This window comes from Meriones unguiculatus, chromosome 20 (assembly GCF_030254825.1).
Source record: "Meriones unguiculatus strain TT.TT164.6M chromosome 20, Bangor_MerUng_6.1, whole genome shotgun sequence".
NCBI lineage: Eukaryota > Metazoa > Chordata > Mammalia > Rodentia > Muridae > Meriones > Meriones unguiculatus.
In genome coordinates, this window is record NC_083367.1 from 46466433 (window position 1) to 46490153 (window position 23721).

The following is a 23721-nucleotide window of genomic DNA, read 5'->3' on the forward strand; positions in this document are numbered from 1 at the left end:
AACCAGCCAACCAAAAGCAAAACAGAAAACCCTATACAGGGTACAGTGTGCTCTTTAACATGAAGCCGTTACCAGCTAGTTAGTCCTCAGGAAGAGTGAGATCAGTCAACATATTCCCCCCAGGAAGAGACAATCGGCAGCATGAGTCAGAGACCACAAAAGTTTAGCCACCTTCTAAGACACTTGTGAAACTGTTCAGACTCATTCTAAGAAGCTGGCTAAACACTGTGGGATAAAGATTTCTTCTCAGTCTTCTCCCAGGGATCCCCAATTATCACACACACACACTTTGCCTCAGTCTTGTAGGGGGACTTAAAATTTTAAAAAGCACTTTCTTCTAGTGTAATAATACTTCTAGGTTCACAGTGTGCTAAATATAAAAATTATGATTCAACGGGAAATTGGGTAAGTCGGGCAAGGAGTACTGCCTGTTTTTGAAGACTTTGCTGTCTCAGTGGTTGAAGCTGTTAACCGCAGCTTTGAGTTTTGGACCCAACAGCTTGACACAATGTTAGGATTGGCTGAAGCCTTTAGCATGCAAACATAACCCCCTGGCAACAATACTGTCTCCGGAATGAGAAGGGCTTAGATTCGGCTGACTTCTAGACACACTCCCTGTGACCGTGAAAGATCCCTTTCTGAGGTGAGCTAGTTAGAAGACACTATTTTTCACGCAGTGCTGGTTTGATGTCATTTATCATCCTTTTCATTTTTGTTGAGACAAGGTCTTACTGTGTAGCTCAAGCTAGGCTGAAATTCAGACTCCTATCTCTGCTTCTAAAGTGTTCTGCTTATCTATTCATATTCATGGAGCCTGACGTAAACTTTGTGTGAAGTAAAGACACGCACACACACACACACACACACACACACACACACATATTTTAAAAACATAAAGCCTTGCAGGGTTCAAGCCTTCTTCTTGCCTACCCTGTCCATATCCTTCTCACTTGGGTGTCACCAGCCTTCAAAATGGGGGTGACAGCATGCTCGTCTCTCCAGCTGTGACACCGGGGTCCCTATAACTCCGGTTCTGCACCTTGGCATGTCACCTGCTGCCTGGACTTCAGTGTCACACATGCTCACTGCCATATTTTGGAGCATTTCTAGCCCGTGGCCTGTGACACCGTGTACCTCCTCAGGCAGAATAAAACTCCTAATGAGCTTTCAAAATATAATTTTACAGTTTCATTTTAAATGGGCAATGCTTTCAAACTTAAGCCAAGAATGACACTGATATCAAGTCTGGCCCTCCTCCATATACTTTCCCCTCTACAATTTCCCTGAGATTCTGTCTATGTTGAAGGCATCAGACGTGGGTACCGGTTAAGACTGCGGTGAAAAAATGAAAATATAGAAAATACACAGTTTCCAGTGCCTAAAGTTGTTAAGAGGATGCAGTGTGGCACTCTAGACACTGCTGGAATCAACCCGACTTCCTCCTGACATCGCCACCCTGGCTTAACGACACAAAGATGCTGGGGACGAGGGCCAAAGAGCACGCTCACCTGTTCTGGCTTCCTGCCTGCGCAGGTCTGAGCTGCTGGTACATGACGTGATCCTGGCACACCGCTTCCCCTGGTCCCTAGGAGGAAGTGGAATGAATGAAACACAAAGGTATTTTCACTTTTATAAGCTGCAACTTGTTCGTGTCAGGCTTCTAAAGAAACCATAGAGAATAGTTTAAGAGACAGGCTTGGTGTTCAGTTGTCTGCTTTAATGTGCCTTTGCCTTCTAAGATTTATCTGTGAGAACGTAAGTCTACCAGCTTAACAGTATGAAATACAACACTAGAAAGAACCAAAAAGATAGATTCAAAGTTGACTTGGGAGGGGGAAGAAAAAGGTTAATGATAACGACCACAAGAGGTCGCCGTTACAACAAGAAACAGGAAAGGCAGCCTCGTGTGCCCAAGGTCACAGGGCAGGGTCAGTTCCGGAATGCAGAGCTTGTGAATTTCAACCCACTGTTCTTTCCACCGCATCACAGTGGAAATGGCAGTAGGTGCCATTTCCATTTTAAAACTTAGTTCAATTAATAGTCTCTGAAATTGTTCTTAGAAATATTTTAGATGTAAAAAAAAAAAAAAGCAGACAGTATATTTAGACAGCCTCCCCCCCTCCCCCCGAAGCAGAAGGGTGGGGCTGGCTAGCCCTGGAAGTGCCTGACTCTGCAGCACTGTTGCCTGGCTGCTACTCTTCTCGACTACAGCTGACTTGAAGGCATTGACTTTAAATATCTGTATAAAATCCCAACGTCAAGAAGCACTGACAGGTTAACGAAGGCAAGTCTGACACAATTTCTTTTGGGTGATCCCATATGCTTGCAATAATGTAACAATAATAATATAAATAGTAAATTGTTATAATTTTTTTTTCCAGACAGGGTTGTCCTGGCACTTGCTTATGTGGACCAGGCTGGCCTCGAACTCAGAAATCTGCCTGCCTCTGGCTCCTGAGTGCTGGCATCAAAGGCGTGCTCCATCACCTGGAAAACTGATTTGCTTGCCTGTATCCATCTGTGGCCACGGTTCCTGTGAGCTTCTTGGGGATCGAGCTCACCAGCGAGGCGAGGCTCCACACTGGGCCCCCCGACCCCCGTGCCTTTACTAGTGGACTTTAGCCTTTTTAACTAGCTTTTGGGATTTTTTTTTTCTTGTCATCATGTTTTTGTGTTTAAAGTCTGGGTGCTTAGTTTTGTAATAAAATAGGGAATCTTGATGGGGTTCAAGTTAAAAAAAAAAAAAGGCAGTGGTGCATGCCTGTAATCCTGGCACTCAGGGAGGCAGAGGCAGGTGGATTGCTGTGAGTTCAAGAGGCCAGCCTGGTCTACAAAGTGAGTTCAGGAAAGCCAAGGCTACACAGAGAAACCTGACACCCCCCCAAAAGCAGACCCCCCTCTGAAAAACAGTTTTTGTAGCAAGATGCTCCTAGCCATTAAAATAAAGACTATGGAGATGGGCCTCCTCAAAGACAGAAATAAAGGACTCAGCCCCATGGAAAGATTTTTGAAGCAAGATTTCCAGAGTTAAAAAAAAAAAAAGACTTCAAGAGTTACATGAGAGCCAGTGGCAGTGGCAGGAGCCGTGGATCCCAGCCCTCAGGAGGCAGAGGCAGGGGGATCTCTGAGTTCAAGGCCAGTGTAGTCTATGGAGTGTGTTCCAGGACACAGAGAAACCCCGTCTTGAAAAAAAAATTTTTTTTACACGAGATCCTATCTCACAAAACCAATCCTACAGCCGCAGAGGATTCACAAACCCTCATCCACACATCTAGCCAATCCTAATGAAACTCAAGGGGACACACACACACACACATTCACGGCAGGAGGAAGGGAGGGGAGCAACGGGGGCGGGAAGAGGACAGGAGGGGGCAATGGAGGTGAGATGCCAAAAACGCATGAGCTACAGGTGTGCCGATCCACAGAACCCATCATCATCTGTAATTAATATGTGCACACAAAAGCAGGGCTGGGGGGGGGGGGGGGACGGCTCAGAGGGGAAAGGCGCTTGCCCTGCAAGCCTGACCGCCTAGGTTTGATTCCCAGAACCCATGTGAAGGTGGAAGGAGGGGACCAATTCCAGAAAGTTGTCCCCTGACCGCCACACGGGTTCTGTGGCCATGTACGCACCCGCCATATGATGTGTGTATCTGTATGTATGCATATATACATGTGTGTATGTCCCCTGAACAAACACTGAAATCTGTCAAAACAGTTCCCCACCCCCCACCCCCAACACACACACATCCGCCTAGTACCTGTCCACTCTCCCCGAGTCATGGCCAGGGGTGAGGCTGGCTCCGTGACAGCTCATCTGCGCAACCTCACTTTGGAAAAGAGTGAGGCGGGCGGTGAGCAGGCGCACAGGCTTGGCGTGGCTGCTCCCCCCTGCTCGGGGCTTAGGGCTCACCGCCGCCGGACGAGGTCATCACCGTGGGGTGGACACTGAGTGTGGGTATGCGCCCCATCCCAGGTCGACACGGCCTTGTGACCTTGGGAACCCTGGCTTTGATTTCCCCCTCCTAAATCCAGGGCAATGCGTTGGCCTAGGATGCCAGCCGGCACCCTGAGGGGCCTTAGCAGGCCGGCACCACTTTCGTTTCTCTTTTGAGTCCATAAGCACCTAGAGAGGCAATCTGACACGGGCACAGAAGATGTTTTCTCTGGTGAAGGTCAGCATCTACCTGAATGGGAAAATCCAAACGACCCAGGGAGAGGCTGAGGAGGGAGGACGACTGAGACCACAGGTGCCCCTTAGAGGGCTAGAGACTGAACTAGCAACCGAAGGCGCCAGTCACCGAAAGCAAGTGGCCTGAGTGAAGAAAAAAAGGGGGAGGGGGTAGGGGTCACAAGAGCCTGATCCCTCCAGCTCAGAATCAGCAAGGGAGTCGCTGGGAAGGCTGTGGGGGCCCTCTCCTCCTGCCTGGGGGGCTGCTGTGCATCCTCCGAGCAGGTCCTGGCTCAGGCCCCGCAGGCGCGATGGGTACCGAGAAGAGAAGATCGGGGGCTGCACACGCTGGCTGGCTCAGGGGTGGGGACGGGAGGCTTTGTGGGCTCGGGTGCGCTGTGTTCACTGTCTCGCGGGGAGGAAGCGAGGTGGGAGGGGAAATCTCTCCTTCGCTGAGGAGGAAGAGGAACAGATGGCCCCCCGTGCGCTCCGCACAACTTGCACTGCCGACCGAGACCGCGTGAAACACATCTTTCTCTTCCCCGGAGGGAAAGATGCGGCCCTGGTCTCCTCGCGCCGCCTCTGGTGGCTTACAACCCCCCTGGCGGCTGTGCGGGTGTAAGTTTTTAACTACAAGCAGGTTTCCTCATCTGTATGGAAGATGAGTCACGGTGCTCCCACCACGGTGCTCCCACTGAGAGGCTGCTGGAAAGACAGAAAGATCTGGAACAAAAAGCTCACCCGCTCATGCGCACTCTGCAGCCCTGAGCCCTCCAAGCGCTGTGTTTTCACACCTCTGTCTACAGCCAGCCTGTTTGCATCCCTTTGAAAAGACCCCCCAGCTCTGCGCTCACACCGTGGCCAGAGGAAGAGGAGACAGACGATTTAAATGATGCCACAACGGCAGAGGGCCACAAGCCACCATTAGCCGATTCCTTTTTCTCACGTGGGCAGCTAAGGCACATGTCCCCATGCTCCAGACCTTTGCACGTTATTAAATTCCAGCAGCGCACTGGCAGCCATTTCCTGCCCATCGGATAGATGTATTTGGGTCCCATTTCAGTCATCAAGAGGAACCATTCTTCCCAGCTTCCTGCTCCATATTATCAAACTGCATTATTAAATTTTTCACAATGACTGGAGTTTTCTTTGATGTGTCCAAATAAAAAAAAGAAATCTGGAAATTAGTCATTTGGCTCTTCTGTAAAATTCTTTTCAGAGGCAGAAAGAACCACCATGCCACAAGTTAGGGCATCAGTCTACAAACGGAAACCTAGTTCTCAAGGGCTTACACGGCGGTGGCATTTACTGTTGGGAGTGTGGGCCCTCGGTACGGCGTGATCAGGGACTGTCATTACTGCAGTGCTCTTAGCTGTGCCCTGGCTGTAGGCCAACGTCCTAGCGAAAAGCAAATTTCCGTTTTCTCAGGGCCTCTCCTCCGCGGCTCTCGGGTTTCAGGACATGGCAGCCTCCTGTCCTGGCCTTTGCCAAGCGTCTTGCATTTCACTTGAAATACTAGAACCAACTGTAGCGGGCAAGGCTGTGCAAGGGCGGGCGGCATCCCCGAGGCCCATCCACGGATGCAGCGGCCATCAATCACCCTGGCCACACCTACTCCTGGACCATAAATGCCCCAAGGAAGCAAAATAATAGCTCTTTAAAATATCATAAAAATATAGATTTTGCTATAATTCAAGACAGTTCTTCTAGTTATTAGGATGACAGCTATTCAATTAAGGATCGGCGAATGTTTTCTTAAAGGGCCAGCTGGTACTTTATCTTACAATTAGGGGACCAAGTGACAGAGTCAAGGCTGTTACATAGATGTTTCCAAAACTACTTAAAATGCAGTGTTTAAAAATACCTAAGCCATTTTTTAGCATGAAGACTGTATAAATAAAAACAAGTTAGAGCATATAGACAAACAGATTTGGCTCCTTGGCTATAACTTGTTGGCCATTTCTTTAAGGCGATAAATGGTAATAAAATAATATTGGTAATAATAATAATTAGTCTTGGAATTTTAAAAAAAAAATCCAGTGATATTTTAAGGAAAAGTTGCATCTACGGAAAGAGAAAAGGAAATTTTAAAGAATGATAATAATTATAACAAAAAATAAATATGCAAGATTTGAACAGAAGTTTGCTTTGTCTTAAGAATAAGATATTTCATTCTTCAAAAATGGCTCCAAGACGTACAGACTGAAATCAGTCTGTAATTTGTCACTGCATACTCTCAGTTACAAAGGGTCATCACTGTAGAGTGACTGAGTCACAGACAGTACACAAATGCACAAGTCCAGCTGGGCTCCAATGAACCTCATCCTCAAAAGCAAGAAATGGACTTTCATTTAGCCCTTCATCTGCTCTGCAGTCCTGGCACTTTTGACAGTAATTTTGGAGTGTGGCCATCAGGAGGTGCTGGTACCTTCCTTTTCTGACTCAAACTCAGTGTGTGTGTTGGGGGCGGGGCATCTGGGCCTGGGGTTCTGTGCTTCCAATGTTTACCCGGGGCCACACCTGAGCATCACAACCTGATGCCCCTGAGGCACACACTTCAAAGCCCGGCTTTTCATACCGCACCACTTAACAAGTGGAAAATGTCAGAGCACTGTAGCTGTGTGATCATTCTGGCCCATGTTTTCCATGTGGAAAAATTTTCAGCGCTTTATCCTCCTTTTTAAAAAGAACAATGACTTCATTGTGTGTGTGTGTGTGTGTGTGTGTGTGTGTGTGTGTGTGTAACATTATTTTGAAAAAGCCAGGTAATCATCGAAACCACACACACAAAAAAATCTTCCCAGAATCCACAGCCCACAAATAAACATCACTATTATGTGGGTGACGGGGAAGATGGGCAGGTGAGTGAATACAATCAGACCATATATGCTATTGTAATGAAAAAGTCTAAGTTTGTGCGAATTAACAGAGAAAACAGAAACTGAGGTGGAACTATAGGAACTGCAGAGCTCCAGGTGAAATGACTCTTCCCAAGAGATGTTAATTTCTAAAAGATCTTGCTAAAAAATAATGAAGGACGTTAGGATGCTCAAACCATCACTGTGAGACTCTCTCAGCATCAGACTCATATTCACGCTTCCTCCCACATACGGGTTTTTGTTTGTTTGTTTGTTTTGTTTTGTTTTGTCTTTGTTTTGTTTTGTGTTTTTGGAATTTTCAAGACAGGGTTTCCCTGTGTAGCCGTGGCTGTCCCAGAACTCGCTCTGTAGACTAGGCTGGCCTCAAACTCAGGAATCTGCCTGCCTCTGCCTCCCACGTGCTGGAGTTAAAGGTGTGTCCGTCACCGCCCTGACCGCACTGTCAAGGTTTCTGCTCTGTAGCAATCATGTTCAGGTTTGTTCAGTCTTAATAATGAAAGCAGTCAGTACTCACCACGGACGCTTTACCAGAGCTTTTTCAATTTAACATTTTGAATTCTCGTTCATCATTCTGTTATCTAAGAATTTTCAAGAGGGGAAATGAATAATACTTCCCTAAGTTCATTAATATCTAAACGTGTCCATCTGCCGCCTTTCCAGGGAAGGACCCATGACCGAGGATACAATTCTTGGTCTCTCTCCTTATGCCAGTATGGTAATAGATCCCACACCCCTCTCTTCTGCCACGGAATGGTGCTTGGCTAAAGCAGGAGGCCAATCTGCCTCTCTCCTCTCACGTGGCTTGCTCGCTCGGCCTGAGCAGCCACAAGATGCTGTCACATCATCCCACCAACAACCACAGAGCACATCTAGTGTGAGCATGGCTGCAAATGCCTTGTCAATTTTTCAATGCCAGCTTTTGTCGGGACACTGAGTGTCCATTTGAGCCTCACGTTTAAGTCTCTACTGCAGAAAGTTGTCATTTAGTATGTCCTGATTTGTCTTTTCTTTTGTTCATTTGCTCTGATTTTCCATGGGTTGTTGCACACTTTGAGAAAATAGGAGTGCCTGGTACTCCGCTCCACGTTAAGACCTTGCTAGGAAGGGACCTGCAGGAGAGGGAGATTCTCTTCAAAACCACAGGCTTCTTCCTTCTCAGTCTCCCTCTCAGTCTCCCTACTCATCCTCCTAGCTGTACCCTTTCCTGACTCTTTTTGTGTGATTTTTTCTGGCCTGGCCACTACAGCTCACACTTGCAGCTTCTTTTGTTCTGATTTTTAAGTCTCTCTGTAGCTTTCTTTTCTCCATCCATGCATTTCTCTTGCGTTTCCTTTTTGAGTACTATAGTTTATTTTGATCTTGTGGGCTTATGATTTCCAACTGGAATTTCTGCAAGCCAAAGCGCTCCAACTCCCCCTCCCCTGCCCACAAAGACAAAATAAATGATTGAGCCATCTGGACCTCTCGAGAGATGATGAAGAACGCTTGAGACTCTTAGTGCCTTTCTTTAGTGATACATTTTCTTCCTCTGTCTTTGCTGTGTTCGCAGAGCTAAGCTTGAGTCCCAGGAGAGTTTGTATCCTTTTGCTATTTGTCTTTACTTGTGAAGCTGAAGCAGTTGAACAGTTGGTCGACTTAGGGAGGTCTGTTCCACTGGTGTGTGTAGAGTAGCCACTGACACACACACACACACACACTCACACACACACATACACACACACACACCACCCTCTTTCATGATAGACAGCATCCTGCAGTTCTCGTTTACTGAACCTCTTTCTCCTCCATCCCTCCCAGGCCCTCTCTCCTGCATGTCACCCTCCTGCCCCTCCCACCCTCCAGTCATTTCATGATCTGTATCTTGAATGGAGTCTCCCATTGGTGCATTCTGACTTCTCTCTGGGGCCCGCCCACACCCTTAGATCTCATCTCTCCTATTGCAGGCCACTTAGTGAAGAAAGAGACTCACTCCTAATGACACTTTCTCAGAGTCTGAGGTGTGCCTCAACCCTTTGCTCGCTTGGGTTTTCATCTAGATTTCATAGAGTCCGGGAAGTTAATTAGACTTTTGGACTGTAATGTTCCAGGTAAAATCCTAATCTGAGGTATATAAACTGCCCCCATCCCAGACCCAAGAAAAGAAGGAAGGGAAAGGAGGAAAGAGGGATTCTTTGGCTGGGAAGTCAGCTGTCAGGTAGAGGTGGACCCAGAAGCCTAATGACCATCATTGAATCTGACTGCTGTCTCCGTCCTTGGCTCTGACTGCTTGTGTAGGGCTTCCTTCTCCATGGGGTCATCTTAAGCTTGAGAGCCTGGAGAGAGGCCACCCTCCTCAAAAGCCTTGGCACAACCCAGAGAGGCCCGGCAGCCTGGCTGACTTACAGAGACTGTGCTTATTTCTTCATCAGCCTCTAGAGCTGGACACTGCTAGCAGGTCCCGGGAGGTCAGGCCAGAGAGGAATGGCCCGCATTCACCCCAACAAAGCCCAGGCATTTATCACATGCAAAGCAAGCAAGCTTGGCCCCCATGGCAAAGCTGAAGTCCATGGTTCAGGGTTGGAGCCATTATTTTTTTTTTTTCCTATTTCATTAACATTGATTTTAAATCTCTGCTGCTTTTGCTTTTGTTGTTGTTGCATGCTTTTGTTTTTTTAACCAGGAGCCTCTCCTTCCCTCCCTCCTTCCTTCCTTCCTTCCTTCCTTCCTTCCTTCCTTCCTTCCTTCCTTCCTTCTTTCTTTCCTTCCTTCCTCCTCCCTTTCACTGGTTTTTGAAGTAGGGTTTTATATAGCACCAGATGACCTCCAACTTGACCCACAAGGGAGACTGGTCTTTATCCTGACCCTCCTGTGTCTACCTCCCTAAGGTCAGTTTGTGTTACCACCTAGGCTCTTAGTTTTTATTCCAGCCATGATGAGGGCCCTGGACATCTTATGGGCACAGCTTTCAAGCCTTGGTGACCTGTAGTGGAGGCTCCAAGGAAAAGGAGAATAGGATCTGTCACCTCCATCTTATAGACTATGAAACAGAGCCTGTGGGAATGTTGTGTGACTTGCCAAGGGTGTACAACTAAACCAAGTGGCAGGGAGACTCTGGAACCTGAGTCCAGAGATTCTGGCTCCCAGGACCAGTCCACACAGTTCCCATAATCCACTCCCAGGTAATGACACTGATGACGACATCTGCCCTCCCCAGCCCTCATTTCCAAACCACGACAATTTGAACAGCACTGACAAAGCCCTAAGAAGTACTTACACATTTACAGAAAGGGGTTTGGATAAAGCAGTGGGTGGAGACAGGCACCCACATTTTTACAAAATGCCAGCTCTGTTTCCAATCCATGTGGCAATAAGGTAGGAAATAATGGAGTGTGGGTGAGGAACAGGCCTTCTACACCTCCAATGGCTTTCTAATGGACACGTGGAGATCACAGTAACTAGTACACGCACACACACACACACACACACACACACACACTCCCTGTGTGAGTGATTGGGAGCAGCTTCTCTCTCAGGGTTCCACTACTTCATTTCTGACGCTACCTTGCTTAAGCAAATATTCTTTAAGCAAAAATTAACTTTGATAACAAGCATCAAAGTTAAACTCTAGGACATCTCAAATGTCAGAATTACCCATATTTTAGATTAAAGGTATATAATGCAGGTTTGCTGAGAAAAACTATTTCTTTCCTCTCCTGAGCCAGAGAAGCCAAGAGGTCCCCACTTGGGGAGTAATTGGTCCTTCCTTTTCTCTGTCCCGTCCATCTGCTTGCCCTCCTTGTCCTCGGTTTACACTCAACTCCACCCCTTATCTACCGTCTCCTGCCAGCACACCTCACTAACAAGAATCTTCATTTTTTTCACTTTACAGTCTCAGGATTAGGATAAAAAAAAAAACAAAAACAAAAACATAAAAATAAACAACAACAACAACAAAACCCCTTGCTAACTGTGCACCCAGCAAACATGGGAATACTCCACTGTTTAGTGAAGGCCATTTCTTGGAATTACAGTCACTTAAATGTTTACAAGAAACAATTATTGAGTGTCCCTGACTGATCCACAAATGTAATTAATGAGAGAATTGCTAAGAGTTTCCATTTTCTCGTTTGTTTTAATCCCACCACATAAACTTTTCTGTTGGCATGTCTTCAGAAAATTCCACCCAGTGCTGGAAGGGAGCAGAGCTCAGAACTATTGCTGAGAGCAAACTCTGAACTCCACACAGCCATCCCATGAGACAAAAGGAAAATAATTAGAGATGCTGCCAAAGCGTGGGTATTTTGAACAGGCAGGAGGAAGCGCCTGTCCGGCCCCTAATGGGTTGGTTTGTCCTTTGCTGTCTGTGGGATAAAGTATGTCACTAAAATGCCCCTGCTGTCCCAGAAAGACAGAGGCATAATGAACCCTGGCGTGTCTGATTGTTTCACAACATCTGAAGTTTCACGGAAATAAACAAACAAATGGATTCGATCTTGTCTGTTTGTGGATGGGTGAAGCGGGATAAATGATCTCTTTTTGTGTAGGGCACAAGCCCCGCTGCCTTTCATCCTGGGGCCATGGGCTCCGCAGCCTGAATCTCACTCACCAACAGGAAAAAGGCTGTCTGTTAGGGCCTGTCTGATGTCTTGTGTTCTGACTCCAAGAGTCCTAATTTGACGTTGTTCTCTTCCACTTAAGGAGCTATGTCATCTTTCCCTTAATTTGAAAAATGTTCTGCATGCAAAGCAACACCACGAGGGCTTCTAGTTTGCCTAATATAAATTCTCCGTGTGACACTCTTTAGGCTGTGTCGGCAGACAAGGTCAGTTCAGCTAAAGGAACAAGCTGCCAGTGGCCACTCCGGGGGCGGGGGTGGGGAGGGGCGTGGGGATGGGGGGGGGGGTTCAGTGGTCCATGCAGAAGAGCCAATGTCAGATCCAAAATCTAAGATGAGAGCAACAAGGGCTTGGGTCCTAAAATGGCCTGTGGAATTTAATCTTGTTAAACAAATTTGAACTGGGCAGTTATCCATGATGACCCAATGGAAAGTTCTAGAAAAAGAGAGAGAGGGAGAGAGAGAGAGAGATCTTTAACTGAGTGACCCTGCTTATCTTACTTAACATCGTGACTATTCTCTCATACTCTGACCTCTAGGTTTAAGGTTTTAGGAAAGCACCAGGTTGAGCATGAGCATGGTCCCCATACAGTATCCTGTTTTCTCCATAAACTCTCAGTGTGGTAAGAACATGCTTCCAGGAAGCTCCATATAAGAAAAGTGATGCATAAAATCATTCCCAGCCATTCATGTATGAGGGCAAACCAACCCCATGGGAGGCTCCTGTTTTAGCTACTAGTTAGCACCATAAATATTTAAACCGAGTTTCTACTGGAGAATAACATAAGTGTCCACTCTTGGGAAGTGTGTAACTGTGGACTAGAGCAGAAGGAAAGTCATGAGAGACACCAAGCTGAACAAGAACCCCAAATAATACACACAGAAGGCTTCCTCGTCAGTCACTCAGGGCCTCGCTGAGACCATCCCTCTTCACCTTTATCTGTAGGCCTATGGTGCATTATTTTGGCTCTTACCCTTAGCAGGGTTTCTAAAGACAAAACAGGAAAAAGCCAACCCTTTTCAACCAGAAGGAGAGGAAAAACAAAACAAAACAAAACAAAACAAAAAACCCCCTCTCCTATTAGGCGTTAACTTACAAACGTGCTTATTTAACAGGGAGAGAGCAAAGCAATCTCCTACATAAGACAGACAGCCATCGGTGAGTGACGACAAAAAATGGGTCACCGGTGAGTGACCCAAAAATCCACAACAAAGAATACTGACCCTTTGCTTCGGAGGTGAGACGGCGGGGATGCTTCCGTGAACATGACTTGCTCTTTGGTTTCTCTGAAGCCTTGGTCAAAGGGAAGCTGGACTGGGTGACGCTGTGAGTGGGCGGTGGCATTTGGTGCTGTTAAAGCCCCATTTGTTTTTGCTGTCGAGCCCCCCTCGGTAACAGTTTCTTTGGATTCCTCCATGGTCTCTGCTGAAAGAGCAAGGAAATGTTTTCTCAGCACATTTCTTATTTTCGTTGTTTTGTTTGCAGTCTATAGCTTTACATAAAAGTCACCCACTGCTTGTAATCAAGTCTGGAGCTTTTATGGCCAAAGCTTCTTTGTACATAATAAAACTCTACTACAATTTCAGGGTTGGCACCATCATTTCTGAGGATAAAAAAAATGAATAGCATATTAACTATTGGAGTTTACCTGGAGGAAAACACAGGGACTTAAGTTTATAAACTACCCATCCCTCCTAAGTACTCCTGGGCCCCATAACAGTGATTCTTCTTAAACATAAAGTTAGCATTTTTCCCTTTCAAAATAATTTGTGACTGAATGTGACAGCAGAAATCTGTCATCCCAGCCAACTGGGAGGGAGAGGAGAAGGTTAAAGAGTTCACGGTTAGTCTTTACTGCAGAGCAAGTTCTAGGCCAGTCTGAGATACATGAGATTTAGTGATGTGTGTGTGTGTGTGTGTATGTGTGTGTATGTATATATGTGTGTATATATATATATATACACATATCACTAAATATACATATATATATGTATATATATACATATACATACAAATATACATATATATGTATATATGTTAATTTATAGTGTCAAGTACAAGCACATAGGTCTTTTTAATAGTAGTATACAATCACAATTAAAGTACACAATGTGTTTTAATACATGCAAACAGAAATCGGAAGAAGAAAAGTGGAGAAGGGGATTGAGAGGAAGACAGCAGTTTTAATGGGTAGAGGCCGTTAGAGCAAGGAAGGGGGACACTCGCCGCTGTGAGAGAAGGTGATAGTGCTCAGAGCAGGGCGACTAGTTGGTGCAAAGGCTCTGAGGTAGCAGGGAGCCTAGGGCGCTGGAGGAAGACCTGGAGAGACGTCCTGGAGGAGGAGAGGGGCTACTGGTCCCAGGGTCCCATCGCAGTAACACTGTGACCCATTACCATGGCTTCCTCAAAGAGAGGTGGGCAGGTTGGCAAGGATCCCAGCCCACCTTCGAGACGGAAGGCGTGCCGAGTTTAGGCATGCAGACTCTTCTACTGGAAATGCAACTTCTCTTTCAGACAAGGGACACCAGGGTGGCCTGTCATCCACTGGCCACTAGCCCAGTGTGCCCCAAAAGGGAAGAGAGGATAAATCTCCCTAGTATCGATGGGGGTGGAGATGAAGTGAGCTTCATGTGGAGAAACACTTTCAAATTTTTCCGTACTCATTTAGAAACAAGCAAAAGAGAAGCCAAGGAAGACAAGGACCCTTTCTACTTGCCCGTCCCAACAGTCCCGTCCCCCCCCCCCCGCTTTCAAAACACCACATTCTGCCTGTTGGAAGGAACCTTAAAGCCCGGTGGAGCTAGCCCAGTAGTGGTACACACACCTTTAATCTCAGCACTTGTGGGATCTCTGAATTTGAGGCCAGCCTGGACTATAAAGCAAGTTCCAAGGCTACACAGAGAAACCCTGTCTTGAGAAGAAAGATTGGTTGCGATGAGAAAATGAAGAAGCGGAAGGGGTGATGTAAAGTGACCTAAGGGCATCAAACAAAGAGTGGAACCTCCAGGTCACCAGCACATCTGCCTGGCTTGGGGCTTTTGCTTTTGTGTGTTTTGTGTGTTTGGGTAAGAGCTTCGGCTTAAGTTCCATCAGACTCCAGTTCAAGGGCAACCACTCGAGTATCAGCTCTGAAATGGGTTCACAGCGCTTGACTTTCTCACTTTCCCCAGCCATCCCCACATCTGGGGCACGCAGTAAGAGTTAACTGATGGGACCTAGAGCAGGGACTGGTACGATGTAAGAACTTGGCCTTAGTGTCATTATCACTGGAGCCCAAGAACCCTGAGCGCTGGCCTGTGCCCTGTACCACACCACCTTAAACAGCTACCTATCAACTGTTCTCAGCTCATTTATGAAGCGCATGCTGCTTTAGGTTATAGCGCATGTCAGTCTCTCACTCTGGTTTTAGTATTTCCTTTACTCACTCACCCTATGTGTACTTAAGAAACCTGTCATTGTTCCCACAAAGGAGAGCTGGGCTGACACTCTGACTCCAGATGGAGAGCCATGGACTGAGCACAGCTGGTCACAGTGGCACACAAGTGTAATCTCAGCCCTTCGGAGGCGAAGGCTGGGAGACTGCTCAAAGTTCAAGGCTAGCCTGGGCTACAGTGCCCATCTCAGAAAACAAACAAGCAGGACTGCAGAGGTGGCACAGCAGTTATGAGCACTGACTGCTCTTCCAGAGGACCTGATTTCCAGCACCCACACGGGGGCTCACAGCTATCTGTAACTCCAGTTCCAGGGGCTCATACACTCTCTTCTGGTCTCCAGAGATACCAGGCACATAGGCAGGCAAAAATATCCACAAAAACAAAATAATATATATTTATAAAAACAAACCCAAACTTGGAAAACAGACAGGCAAATGAGTAAACCAAAAGCCCCTGAGTACACATGATTCTCAGTGTCCCCTGAAACACATGCGGACACCTGTAAACTCCTCTGTAGACCATGGATAAACCTCAAGAGGAGACAGGCACCTCCCTCCAGGTCTGCCTCAGGCACCCTTTGCACAACTACAGAGCACAAGCAACACGGGGAAAGCACGTTGCCAACAGTAGCTGCTTGATCTAGTAAGGGAGACACAGAGGCAGATGTGCTGGAATAAATATAGTCCAGCGTTTTGGACAGGTAGCGAGGTGTAAGAGGATGAAGCAGAGGCTGGGAGTGGATCTGGGCATAATGCAGAGAATCGATGTGGTCTCAGAGGCATCCGTAAGAAACAAACAACTTCTACAAACAGGAACATAAGTCCCAAGCTGAGGCCAGCATCCAGCACGCATGACCTGTGTAGGGCAGGTGGATGCCCTGCTCCGTTTAACCTTCTGGCTAAAAGTTGAAAATGTTGGTTTTTAAACAAAGTTCTCCAGATCTGTCTTTTGCACTGAACCCAGCAAATAATACTGCTTGCAGCTTGAGCCAGCTGGGAGTGTGGGGACTGAAGTGGGCTTCCCTGGGGGTGCACTGTTAGAGTCTGAACGGGAAATGTCCAGCAGGGGTTCCCGTGTCTGAACACTTGGTTCCCAGTTGGTGGTACTGTTTTGGGAGGTTGGGGAACGTTTAGTGGGCGGAGCCTCGATGGGAGGAGGAGGCTGCCAGGGGACAGGCTTTGGGATTTACCTCCCAGGGCCTGCCTCCTGCATCTTCTCTGCTGAGATATGAACAACGAGCCTCATGCTCCTGCCGCCACTGGTAAAGCTGGCCCAGCTACTACACCTTTCCTGCTGGGACGCAGAAGGAGAGGCTGGACAGGGGCCTGGTACATTATCACGCTAGGGCTAGATGACAGATGTGCTTGTAAGGAAATCGGGACTTCATCCCTTTTTGGGCAGGAGCCAGGAAATCTGCCTGGCCTCATGTTTTATAATAACCTGCAGAATAAAAATGGCCTTTTGTAATTTTGAGTGGCTGGGCTGGGGTGGGAGTAGAGGGAATTAAAGTGAATGACAATATATTAGGACAAATGAAAATCATATAAAGTTCAAATTTCAGTGGCCATAAGTGAGCAGTGGCTACTTCCATACCATAATGGCACAGTTGAATATACTGGACAGAGATGGAATGGCCTGCAGGGCCTGAAATATTTGCTGTCCAGACTTTACATAAAAGGTTTTCTGCCTTTTAAAGGGACTGGTATTTGCCCAACTGGGCTCCTGAGAGTCTCCACGGCCAGGTCAATTAGGGAAACACAAGCTGAATGAACACTGTAAAGCCTTTGGTCTTGAATGGCTTTCTTGCCCCTCTGGCTTGATCCTGGGCCCAGGCCCCCACAGGGCCAGGAATGAGCAGTGCTGACCTGACTTGCCTGAACTCTAGACCTACTCCCAAGGGACAGCTGCTAACATTTTGCCAGCAGCATCCTCTGGAAATCATCATTCTTTGAGGCCCCGAGCTCCTCTGAAGGACTTTGCACAAGGCGGCTGATGTTATCTGATGTCCTTCCTTGTGGACCTCTTAATGCTTTATGGGACCTGGAATTCGAACATTTCTCATGGTCCTCTGATGGAAAGGGGTAGGGTGTCTGCTAACAGCACCAGCGGCTAGGAGCCTGGCATCCCTAGACTCAGCTGGCAGCTCCCAAGGTCTTGTGTTGAAACCCTGCAACCCCCCGGAAGGGCTGAGGACATGTCTAAAGGGAGCAAGGCAGGGAAGAGGCAAGATGTGGTAAAGGCATTGGGAGTGGCAGGAGAGGAGAACACAGACTCATCCATCTTTAGGAAGCCTCAGAGGGCTTCGTGATGGAAAATGTGACAGGGACTGGGGTACAGTGGCGTCTGCCCTGAGGCCTCTGCTTTGTATAACTGGGGAGGTGTTAGCTATTGGTTCAAACCTGCCCCCAGAATAAGCCTTGGGACGGCCTGAGCCTAGAGGGATGACCACACAGCCTCTGCCCCTTCCCATTCTCAACCCAAGAATTCCAAATCTGATACCACACCCAAGCCCCACCCATCCACGGGTGTCAGCTACAAATGACTTCACGCCCAGGGAGCGGCACACCCTGGGTCTCCAGGCTTGGATGGCTTTGGGGCCTCAGTGACCCAACAAAGCAACTTTCCTAGACAATGGAGAATATATATAGCGCCTGCATGACTGACAGGGATCCCAGGGTGGGGCCCGTCCATTATTTTTTTTTAATTGATGTGCACTTTTGAAATGACAATGGCTTCTTACTGTCATTATTTCCTGAGTATAGACACAGAAGTCGGAGAGATGGAACCTGCCAGCCAGAGTGGATAAAGACCCACCCCAGTGTTGATAGGAGGCCCTGTCTTCCAGCCAGGAACTGGAGGTGCTGTGGCCTTCAAGCCGGGTGCACAGCAGGGAGGGGGAAGGCTTCTCTTCCTGGTCACCCTCACATCAAGAGGAACAAGTGAGCAAGCCTCAGTGAGCTCGGGTGTAGGCGAGTTCACTCGTGAGAGACCTTGAGTTCCATCTTCCCTTCTCATCTTGGCAAGAGATTTCCTTCTGGAGTTACCAACCTTTCTGGTCTGACTAGCCTGACATCAGATCCAAGAGGTAGGACGGGGGAAAGGTTCACCAGGAAGACGATATTTGGGGGATCATCTCTATACTTTAAAGTTCCCCGGGTGATGCTCTCATGCAGCTACAACTGAGATCTGCTCTTCAACTAAAACTGGAAGCCGTGTTCTCACTGCCTTGGCTGTTGTCCTGGCCATGCATGGTGGGCCTCAGAATGGAGTCATACCTACTTGTCCAAGTTCCCAGGACATGTTCCCTGCACAGCCTGCAGCCCCAGCTCCATCCCCCTCTCAATGACTAAGCCATCCTCTGCCCCTGAACTTACTCCTAGGCCTTTATGCCTGCCTCTCCTTTTGACATAGACACTCTGACCGAAGGTTGTCCGTGGCTGCCTCAGTCTCATTAGGGAACACGTCGGCTCATATGTCACCTCTTCCAGGCACCTCAACAAGGCCACAAGCCAAAGGAAATTGTAGTCACTCCATACCCTGCAATCTACTTTGTCTTCCCCACGGCCTCGTGAGAACGCCTTAGCCTCACTCATTGTTCTGACATCACTTCTCTACCATCTCTCCCTGAAGATTCTCAGAGGACAGGACTCTGCTGGTCTAGGATGGCAGCCTGCACTAAGGAAGGTGCTCAACAGACAGCAGAGTGAGTGACTGTATTGGAAGAGAGTCAAAGGGGGACCTCAAACCGCCTGACCCGATTTGTTTTGTTAGAGCATGGTGGTAAGCTGCACAACACCCCCGCTTCCTCACAGACCCCGCTTCTTCCTCTCTGATGATGACCTCATGGGGACATGGGACACATGAGAGCCACTGATCCCACCCCGGGCTATGTGGACACCACTGAGCTCGGCCGTGTAGGAGATTGGTACCACCCCATCTGATTTTTTTTTTTTTTTACAAGAAGACATAAATTTGCTGCCTTCCAAGTGTTGGCTGCGATCTAAACCAAAAAGTTTTCTAGTCAGGCAAGCAGTGTGCTCGGATGGCGGCGTGCCGCCCAGGTGGGTGCTTTCGGCCACCCGCATCACGATGCTCCAACCCCTCCTCACTGATTGCTAGTGAGGGTGGCCCAGTTCAGTCAGCTGCCACTACAGCAGCTTTCCCCGCCGCTGACTGCAACAGTAAGAAACCAGCTTGCAGGCCAGCAGCGGCATGCCCGGCAGCTCAAGTCCTGGGCCGCAGAACCTACCCAGCACGCTGTGGATCCTGACATTTCCCACTGCCTGTGCTCTGCTTCCTCTCTCTCTTTTTTTTTTTTTTTTTCAATGTTAGGGTCACCCTCTACACTTCTTGCCATCCCACCAATAAGTCCTTCTGTCCCTGCACCTGGGAGCCTGCATTGCGTCCATCCACCTGACACACTCCTTACAAGCGATGCCTTTAGCCTCCGCCTTGGGTCCAGGCACATGGCCAGCACTTGTACAGCAGGAACAAAAGCCCCGTTCAACTTATGCTCACGTGTTTGCAAGGTCAGCAAGCCGTTAAAGCTGGATTGGCTGTGTTAGGAGACTCACAGTTCTCCTTGATTTCCTTAAGGTATTTTTTTGTTTTTGTTTGTTTATTGCATGTGTGCACACTCAAGGAGCCTCGGCCCAGGTGTGGAGGTCAGGGGACGGCTGAGGTCAGGAGTCAGTTCTTTCTCTCCACCACTTGGGCTCCAGGGACAGGCTCAAGTTGTCAGGCTTGGTCGGAGACGCCCTCACGTGCTGAGCCACCGAAGTGGCCCAGTTCTCATTAATTTCTAGTGAAACTAACAACTTTTCAAACTCTAGCTTAAAAGTTATCTCTTTCAGATATGTGAGCCATCCATTTGAACACACCCTAACATTCTTTTCTCACAGAGTAAATTTTTTCAATTGGTATTTAGATACTATATAAATAACTGGAAAGGAATATACAAACAATTTTCTTCGCTACTGTTTGGCCAAGATTAACAAGGTCTCAGCTCATGTAACAACCATCTAGGGGCAGAAAAAGATTACATTACAAAACAGCTTTTGTATGCAAATTCAAGCAATGTGCCCATTTGGGTCTGCACAGTCTCTTTCTCTCTGTCTCTGTCTATCTGTCTGTCTGTCTGTCTCTCTCTCTGCCTCTCTCTCTCTCTCTCTCTCTCTCTCTCTCTCACACACACACACACACACACACACACACACACACACACGCACGCACAAGGCCTTACAATGAGCAGCAGGAAGGGATCTGTCAGGCAAGAGAGCTCCCTGGGGCACGGCCCTGTGGAAGCGCGCACGGGCACCGCTTATTCTTCTTATCTTTGCTGGGTCCAGTGGAGGGTTAGGGAAGGACAGGCAGGCATCCTCCTCTGTGGTAGGAGATGCTGGAGCTTTGGGTTTCTGCAAAGAGATGTGAATGATTGATATGAGTCTGTGTCTCAAAGAAGGCTGGCCACCTCCATCCTGCACCTGACTGACTTCGCTGTAGCCTCTGGGTCTACCGTCCCATGTTGTTGCGTGGGCCACTAACTAAACATCATATGTGCGCATGCACACATATACACACCCACATACACAAGCACACATGTATATCTACACACATACATGTACACATACACATGCACACATACATACACCCACAAACACTGTATAGAGACACACATACATGTACTTTTACACATACACACACACACAGGTGCAGAATACATACATGCATATACATACACACACATAACACATGCACATAATATACGCACATACACACATGTACAAACACAAACATATGCATGCACATACACATGCACACACATACATGTAGACTGCAGATATGCACATACATGCAGATATGTATACATGCATGCACACATAAACACATATACATAGACACAGACATATACAAACACACATATACATACACTTATACACAAGACACATACACACACACAATTTCTGGTTTTGTCAGTGTATCCTATAAGCTGTTTTGCTGCCACACAGCTTAGTATATTTGATTTATCAAATCCGAGTTACTTATGCTGACAAGCAGTTATCTGAGCCAGAAGACTTTGATGGTAAATACAATGTATTTAGCTTGCTTTGCAACGTGTTCTGTTCAGTTTAGTGCAGAAACCATTAGTTAGACACATGTGGATACTCAGGCCTGTTACTAGCACTTGGAAGGCTGATGCAGGAGAACTTCAAGTTTGGAGGCAGCCTGGACTACAGAGAAAGACTATGTCATAAAACAAAACAAAACAAAACAAAATCTGGATGGGGTGGTGGTGCACGCCTTTAATCGCATCACTCAGGAGGCAGACACAGATGGAGCTCTGTGAGTTTGAGGCCAGGCAAGTTCCAGGGCAGCCAGGACCACATAGAAAAACCCTGTCTCAGAAAAAGAAAAAAGAAAGGAAGAAAGAAACAAAGGAAGAAAGGAAAGGAAAGGAAAGAACAAAAGAAAGAAAAGAAAAGGAAGGAAAGGAAAAAAGGAAAGGAAAGGAGGGAAGGAAAGAAAGAAAGAGTGAAAGAGAAAGCGAAGGAGAAAAGAAAGAAACACATTTTTCGGGCACTGGCATGTACTGTAAGCAGCTGTGTACATTGTGAACTCCACAACAGCATTTTGTAAGGATACATACATTTTAGAGTCATTCACATTAGAGGACGACAACGACAGAGCATAAACCCAAGAAGTTATATTATACTTATTATATTAAAATGTTTGTTTTTATAGCTCAAGAATTCTGTTGTAAATTTCCTTCAGAAACTCAACAATACTGGCAAAATTCCAATACCTTTAAGGAATTTTGCGTGTGTGTGTGTCTGTGTGTGTGTGTATGTCTGTGTGTATGTGTGTGTGGCATGAGGACACTCACTCATGAGGGTACATGTGGAGCCCAGAAATTGATCTCAAGATATCTTCCTCAGTCAGTTCTCAGTTTGGCTGGGCTGGCTTTTACCTGGGTGCTAGAGAGCTGAGCTCCAGCCTTCATGCTTGAGCGACAGTGTTTTACCCCCTGAACCAAGTTCCACAGCCCTTTTAAGTTTCATTTTGTTTTATTTTTTGAGACATCATTTCACAAACTATCCTTCTGCCTCCACGGGCCAAGCTGGGATTACAGGCATGACCCACATTGCCTACCTCTTTTGAAAGATCTTTAAGATATGCCTTATGCCTTTACCAGGGCTCAGTGGTTAAAAGCACTGGCTGTTCTTCCAGAGGACCGGGGTTCAATTCCCAGCACCGACATGGCAGCTCACAGCTGTCTGCAACTCCAGCTCCAGGGCTCTGACACGCTCACACAGACATACAGGCAGGCAAAATACCAATGCACATAAAATAAAAATAAGATAAATAATAAAGAAAATCCCTTTACCACATTGCCTGATAGACTGTAGCCTAACCACCCTAGGGCTGTGGTCTCCATCCAAGGCCAGAAGCTCCCAGTGGCAGAAGGACTTGGTCCCCCTGCTGTTCCTGCTTCCGACATTATCTGTGTAGGAATGCAGCAGCCCTGGAGCAGGGAGTGCTCCTGAAGCGCCAGTCAGACATACTTAAGGAAAACGTCTGAAAGTCACTTCTGCAATACTCGAAAGAGTGACTCAGTCTACCCAACAAGTTACTAGCGAAGCTTTTGAATATCCAGTGGGGAACCCATCTCAGATAACTTGGGAAACAGTGGGTGGGGCCCTCACCGCTTACTACACACACCCTCCCAAATGCTCATAAGCATCTAAATTAGAGTTCTGCTGAGAACGTATTTCAAAATGATATTCTTCAAAATACTTTCTATCCTGTCTTGTCCCTTTGCATCCAGAATCCGTTCATAAATCGGAACAAAATTGAAATGAGTCTAATGACTTTAGAAAAAGAAGATATTGCCAGGCGCGGTAGTGCACCTTTACAATCCTAGCGCTCGGGGAGGCAGAGGCAGTCACATCTCTGTGAGTTCGAGGCCTGGTTTACAAAGTGAGTCTAAAACAGCCAAGGCTACACAGAGAAACCCTGTCTAGAAAAAAAAGAAAGAAAAGAGAAAAGAAAAGAGAAGATGTTTTAAAGACCTAGAGGACAGGTAAATAAGACACTCAGCCTGGTGGACAGAGGGAGTCAGGGGACAGCGGAGTCCCTCCTGGCTTCCGAAATTGGAAGGCCATTACTCCCGCGCTTGCTCAGCTGTGATTCGGGTCCTAACTGAGGAGCTTGTTAATGCTGCTCACACCTATTGTCACACTTGGCTCCCAGCTGCTTTCAACTCTTCCTCAGTATCAACACCACCTCAGCAGAGTAAAGACTCGGGTCCTTAGGGGTCTTTTCTGAGAAAGTCGCATTCATTTATCTGCGCCAATAATACCACCTTTGTTTAGGGCTCCGGTCCCTTTATTTTTTAGTCTCCCTGGTTTGTATACTAACACTAAGAACGTGACTTACGCAGAAAGCTCATGGTATCAGGAGAGTAAAAAGGTTAATACAGAAAAATTAGCACTTCTTTATATAATAGTGAAAGTCAAAACGTGTAAGTAGAACTCAGTGCTGAAGTATGAAGTCTTCTTGTATCAAAATCCCTGTACTCTGGAGGGGCCGTTAACCTCCTCTGCTGCCCTCACTGGACTGAAAAGCTCCTCCATTAGCAGGGATTC

General features: G+C 47.1%; 1 protein-coding gene across 1 annotated transcript in view; it reads right to left on the reverse strand.

Moving 5' to 3' along the window:
- Armc2 (armadillo repeat containing 2) overlaps window positions 1–23721 on the reverse strand; it is a 107217-nt gene that overhangs the window by 66423 nt on the left and 17073 nt on the right. Inside the window, exons 4-6 of the mRNA XM_060373246.1 lie at window positions 20319–20490; window positions 12866–13067; window positions 1509–1585 (exon numbers count right to left, since the gene is read on the reverse strand). Coding sequence (XP_060229229.1) covers window positions 1509–1585; window positions 12866–13067; window positions 20319–20490 — 451 coding nt within the window. The remainder of the gene's footprint in view (window positions 1–1508; window positions 1586–12865; window positions 13068–20318; window positions 20491–23721) is intronic.